Raw genomic sequence first — 6,182 nt, 5'->3', positions numbered from 1 at the left:
AGCGTTTGCTTGAGGAGTAGACCACATTTTTGAAATTTGTGAAATTGAGCAATATGCACACTTTTTCCATACAAAAAATAAGGTCTCTTATCTTGAATTTATTGATTTTGTGCTTGGTTATTTCCGCCATTATATTTCTTGGAAGGTCTGCCATTATTTTTTTAGAATTTTTCTTCTTAGGCTTCATAGAAATATTTTTGTGAAAATCAGGAGTAGCATTAATTGAAGTAATTAAAGTTACTTTGTTATGATGTTACTCTGTTCTGATTGTAAAAATGCATCTTGGCCTATCGCCTCCTATTCCATATAAATTTTCATTATCAACGTCTCAACAAAGGTTTCATTTTACAAGTGGAGCATATATTTTTAAAATTCCTTTCAAAAAGGTTGAAGTTTGTCTATTATGCCATAAACAATAAGGTTATCGTCAATTTTGATCTCTTCAGGCTTAAGCTCTCCGATGATCATTATAAAGTCTTGAGTTTGGTCTACCACTGATTTGTTGTCCACCATTTGGAAATGAAAAAATCTATTAGCTGCATATTTTTTCGCTCCAGCCTCTTCGATATCATACTTACTCTGCAATACATTCCAAATTTTCTTTGCACTAGAGTAATTTCTATCATAAAAATTATCAGACAGACAACTAAAAAGATAATACTGACACTTGTAGAAATCAACATCATACTTTTTCACTTTCTCTAGAAGAGAAATAAGTTCATCATCATTCAAGAAGGTGTTATCTACTTTATTAGTATTCATCTTAGTTAACACATAAGAAACATTGAGAAGACTTAAAAGTAGAAAAATATTTTACCCTTCCATCTCTTGAAATGGTTACCATTGAAGCGAAATGGCTTGTTAAGATCTACCATCTTAACATTCGCAGATTTTTCAATTGTTGCCATTGAATTTCTTTAAAATTGTTGGTGAAATTACAATTGAAAAATAAATAAAGAAAATAAATATCTCTTCTGGCTGAGGTGCGAATATCTCTCTTTAAGGAGATTCAAGTCCACTGCAACAAATATTTTCACCGGTCCAAGAGCAATCTTCTTGACTTGTCTCCTCCAGGGTATAATAGCCCAATCACAAAGTATAACTCAACAAACTCTAGATAAGAAGTTGAGTCCAAAGCAAAGGCGGCTCAACGGATTTTGTGGCCTAAGGAAAAATCATATTAAGAGGCCTTTAAGTTTTTATAAAATTTCTAAACAATAGATTTTCAGACAAAGAATAAGGAATTTCAAAAAAAAAGACTTGGAAGAAGAGCACAAAGAATCAGGTGGTGGATTATCAATGTTGAGGACCGAAACTCAAATTGAAATTTTGATTTGACTATCATCACAAACAAGAAAAAGAAAAAAACGTACACAACTTAATAGCTGAAGTTTTGAGCATGAATAGTGTCAAAATATATACACATTCGGTCAAATTTCTGATCAGTTTAAATGATAATTGTAGTTCATTCTATTAAGTAGTACTCATTAATGAATATTTAAATAAATTATAAAAAAATAATATAATATGTTTAATTAAACATAAAGGAGACTGATGCATAAATGTTTTTGTGTTCATGCAATTTCAGAGTAGATTGAAAAAAGAAATTCATTATATTATCAATATATATAACTTAATTTCTATAGAAGAAAAATAAAATTGAAGGGTGAAAAAAATATACTAACTAATGAGAGAATTTTTTTTCCATAATTTATGATCTTACTGATACAAAATACCTCAAATAAATAATAAAAATTATATTGTAACAATTTTATTGATATACATTATCTAATACATAATAAATTTAATAATAATAATAATAATAAAATTTAAAATAAATTGGGGCCTCCAAATTTTTGGGGGCCTAAGGCAATGGCCTCATTAGCAAAGTCATAGAGCCGCCCATGATCCAAAGCACCACGAAATAACATTTTCCTTCAATTTTTAAGAATTTTTTTTTTTCACTAATTTTTATGTACTCTATATTTTTGTGTACACAAACTAAAGTAAGATCATCACTATTGATATCTAAAAAAAAAATTCTTGCGATGAATAAAAAGAATATGAAGTAGTAAATTAGATAAATAAATAACCTAAAGATTACATAGGTTATATAATATAGTAGAATAATGTGTAAAATAAAGTAGTTGGATGGAGAAATAATGACCATGGCTGACCATGGGCGGATCTACGTTGAGTCCAGGGGGTTCATCCGAACCCCCTTCGTTAAAAAATTATACTGTATATATAAAATATTTTTTTTAATATATGTGTATATATTTAATGTTGAACACCCTGAGCATAAGCCAAAGGACTAGCTCAGTGGCAAAGAGGGTTCAATATTTCGCTTGCATGCCCTTGCGTCGCGGGTTCGAATCCAAAAATAGCCACACTTTTTTTTATTTCTGCTTTTAGGTGCGTTTTTAGATTTATTTTTTTGGCGTTTTTTAAATTAAAAAATGACTTCTTAACATTTTAATTTTTTAAATTTTAAATCTTTAATTGAAAACTTAACAAATAAAAAAGCCCTCTTCTTCTAATTTCTAGGGATTTCTAGGGATAAAAAAGCCTTCTTTTTCTCCTCAACTCTTCTCTTCTCCTAGCTGCTCTTTAGTCTTTGCTGCTGCTGTCCATTCGTCACTGCCAGTTGCTGCCAGTTGCTGTCCGTTGCCGCTGCGCCTGCTCATTGCTGACTTGCTGTAAGTTCTTAGCTCTTCTTCCTTTTTTGTGTGTTCTAAAAATTTTCAGATTTTATATATGCCTTTGGCTTTGGTATAATGGTATTTATTGTCTTATTTATGTGCTCTTTACTGTTTAGTCTCAACTATCAAGCTTCAATGAAGAAGTATTTCACCAAAGTTTCGAAATCAAGTTTAGCCTCTCATAGTCATAGTCAATCTAACCAAGAAGAAAATGCTAATCATTCGGAAATATCATTACACTCTTCTCAAGAATTTGATTTGGATTCTTTAAAGTTTGATCCTGGTGAAAGAATCTCAATATTGAACTATCATCCAAATCATCGTGATGTTATTAGAAGAACATACCTTTTGAATGGTCCTTGCCAACCTCGTCTAGCGGTGCATGAGTATCCTCAAACAAATATTTCTGGATCAATACGTCGTTTTAATCATGAATGGTTTGATGATGTATATCATGATTGGTTGGAGTATAGTGTTAGCAAAGATGCAGTCTATTGTTTGTATTGTTATCTATTTAAAGACCATAACATTCATCAAGGAGGAGGTGAAGTATTTTCAAGTGTTGGGTTTAAGAGTTGGAATAAAAAGAGTAGTCTTGACAAACATATTGGTCTACCAAATAGCATTCATAATCAATCAAAAAAGAAATGTCAAGATTTATTACGACAACGGCAGTCTATTCAATTTGCATTTGAGAGGCAATCTAATCAACTCAAGTATGGATATTGGATTCGCTTAAGTGCTTCGGTTGATGTAGTAAGACTTCTCATAACTCAGGGATTTGCATTTCGAGGTCATGATGAATCTAAATCATCACTTAGTAGGGGTAACTTTCTTGAAATTCTCTCATGGTATGCAAAAAAATGTGATAAAATATGTGATTATGTACTAGAACATGCTCCTAAAAATGATCAAATGATTTCTCCAATAATTCAAAAAGATATTGTGAGTGCATGTAAAATAGAGACCGTTAAAGCTATTCTTGAGGAATTAAATGGTGATTACTTTGCCTTGCTAGTTGATGAATCCTTTGATGTGTCACGCAAAGAGCAAATGGCTATTGTATTTTGATATATTGATAGAAAGGGATTTGTGATGGAACGACTTATTGACATTGTTCATGTTCAAGATACTAGTGCTTCATCTCTAAAGGAGGCAATTGTTAATTTACTTGCTAAACATTCTTTGAGTCCATCAAGTGTGCGTGGACAATGTTATGATGGTGCAAGCAATATGCAAGGTGAGATCAATGGCCTTAAAATGTTGATTAGGCAAGAAAGTAGATCGGCTCATTCCATCCATTGTTTTGCTCATCAACTTCAACTAACTCTTGTTGGGGTCTCTAAAAAGTGTGTTGAAGTGGGAAAACTTGTAGTATTGGTCTCAAATATTTTAAATGTATTGGGATCTTCTTTCAAACGTATGGATGAATTACGTGATTCTCAAAAAGAAACGATTAAAGAGGCATTAGATATGGGTGAACTTACAACCGGTAGGGGCTTGAATCAACAACTTGGTCTTTCAAGAGCTTGTGACACTCGTTGGGGATCTCATTATAAATCCTTTAATAATTTTATTATTATGTTTGGCTCTATTCTTGATGTTCTTGAATCACTTGCTCTTGATGCACGAAATATGGATGAAAGAGCTAAGGCAATGGGACATCTCGAAGCTTGCCGAACATATGAGGTTGCGTTCATGTTGCATTTGATGAGAGATGTCTTAGCAATTACAAATGAGCTTAATAAATGCTTACAAAAAAAGGAGCAAGATATTGCAAATGCCATGCTACTTGTTGAAGTAGCAAAGAGAAGGTTGCAAGTTTTAAGGGATGATGAATGGGACTCTCTTATTGCTAAGGTATCTACATTTTGTATCAAACATGATGTTTTGATACCTAACTTTGAGGAGCCATATGTTAGCTCTTTAAGATCACGACGAAATCTTGCTAACTATACAATCTTACATCATTATCGTGTTGAAGTTTTTTGCAATATTATTGATTGGCAACTTCAAGAACTTAATGGTCGTTTTGATGAGGTGACTACCGATTTGCTCCATGGAATTGCTTGCTTAAATCCAATTAACTCATTTTCAAGTTTTGACATTAAAAAAGTAATGAGAATGGCAAAATTATATCCGGATGACTTTGATGAATCTAATATGAGTGCTCTTGAGAATCAACTTGCAAGTTATGTTGTAGATGTTCGTGATGTTGATGAAAGGTTCTCCGATCTAAATGGGCTTTGTGATCTTTCCAAAATATTAATTCAGACAAAGAAACATTCTACTTATCCTTTGGTATTCCGCTTAGTGAAACTTGCTCTACTTCTACCAGTTGCCACTGCCTCCGTTGAAAGAGCTTTTTCGGCAATGAAGTATATCAAGAATGACTTGCGGAGTAAAATGAGTGATGATTTTTTTAGTGGTTGTTTGGTGCCTTATTTAGAAAAAGATGTATTTGATAGTATTTCTAATGATGCTATTATTAAGACATTTCAAGATATGAAACCTCGTAGAGTACAATTGTAGATTTGTAGTAGTGTATGTAGTTGAATTTCAATTGTAAAACAATGTTTTGATAGGCTTATTATTACATGCTTTCTAATTCAATAGAAAATGCCTATAACTCTATTGTTCAGGATGTTTTTGTATTGTTTTGAAGCCATTTTATGTCAAATTATTTTTCCGGAGGAAGAGTGCTTTTACTTTGAGTTGGTGTTTATTTTAAGTCTTTTTAAATGTAAAAGTTTATGTTTGCTCTTCATTTGCACTTTCAGGAGCTAAAAAGAATTCAAAAGAAACTGAACAACTTGTAGAAAGACCCCAAACTTCTTGCAAAACAGGTATATTTGACCCGACCCGTTTTTTATGAATATAATTAGCATGTTTAATTTTTTTTGAACCCCCTTCATAAAATTCCTGGATCCGCCACTGTGGCTGACCACGTTCAGCCACTACTATCATTATTTACATACATTATCTAGGTGTCTCCGGACCCATTACTAATTCTCCGATAAAGATCGGTAAGGGTAATACATGCAGGAGGTCAACGTTGCCAGCCTGTCATTATGGGGATAATTCTGGTATTTTGCATATTTTGTGCTGTGCTTTAAGCCTCTATGTTTATACTATTTTCACTTTTGGACAAAATTGTTTGGGGTAATTTTAAGAAACGTGGGGCCCATTGACTTTTAACTACAGCATAACTTTTTGCTGAGAGAATTGATATGACACTGACAGCTGGAAGATAGTACTATTTTCATCGATATTTATTTATCCATTATTAACTTTCTATAATTCTTAGGAAAATTATAAATAGAAGAACAATTTTATCATATCACTTTTTAGATATAATAACTATAATATTTTGAAAATTTTAATATAAAAATAATTACTAATTAATGATAAGGATAAATTAGAAATTAAGTTAAATTTATCTCTTGATTTCATAAATTGAATAAGTATTATTGGACATCT

General features: G+C 31.9%; 1 protein-coding gene across 1 annotated transcript; it reads left to right on the top strand.

Annotated features, from left to right (window-relative positions):
- The first annotated feature begins 3,797 nt into the window (after positions 1-3,797).
- Positions 3,798-5,234, top strand: LOC129892872 (uncharacterized). The gene has a single exon (XM_055968403.1). The coding sequence runs from the start codon at positions 3,798-3,800 to the stop codon at positions 5,232-5,234; it is 1,437 nt and encodes a 478-aa protein (XP_055824378.1).
- The last annotated feature ends 948 nt before the right edge of the window (positions 5,235-6,182 follow it).

This window comes from Solanum dulcamara, chromosome 6, assembly GCF_947179165.1.
Source record: "Solanum dulcamara chromosome 6, daSolDulc1.2, whole genome shotgun sequence".
In the NCBI taxonomy this organism is placed as follows: Eukaryota; Viridiplantae; Streptophyta; class Magnoliopsida; order Solanales; family Solanaceae; genus Solanum; species Solanum dulcamara.
The sequence above is the reverse complement of the archived record's forward strand: the minus strand, read 5'-3'. Positions and strand labels throughout refer to the sequence as shown.

Coding starts and splice junctions, on each gene's coding strand:
- LOC129892872 (XM_055968403.1), top strand. CDS start 3,798: ATGGAACGACTTATTGACATTGTTCATGTTCAAGATACTAGTGCTTCA.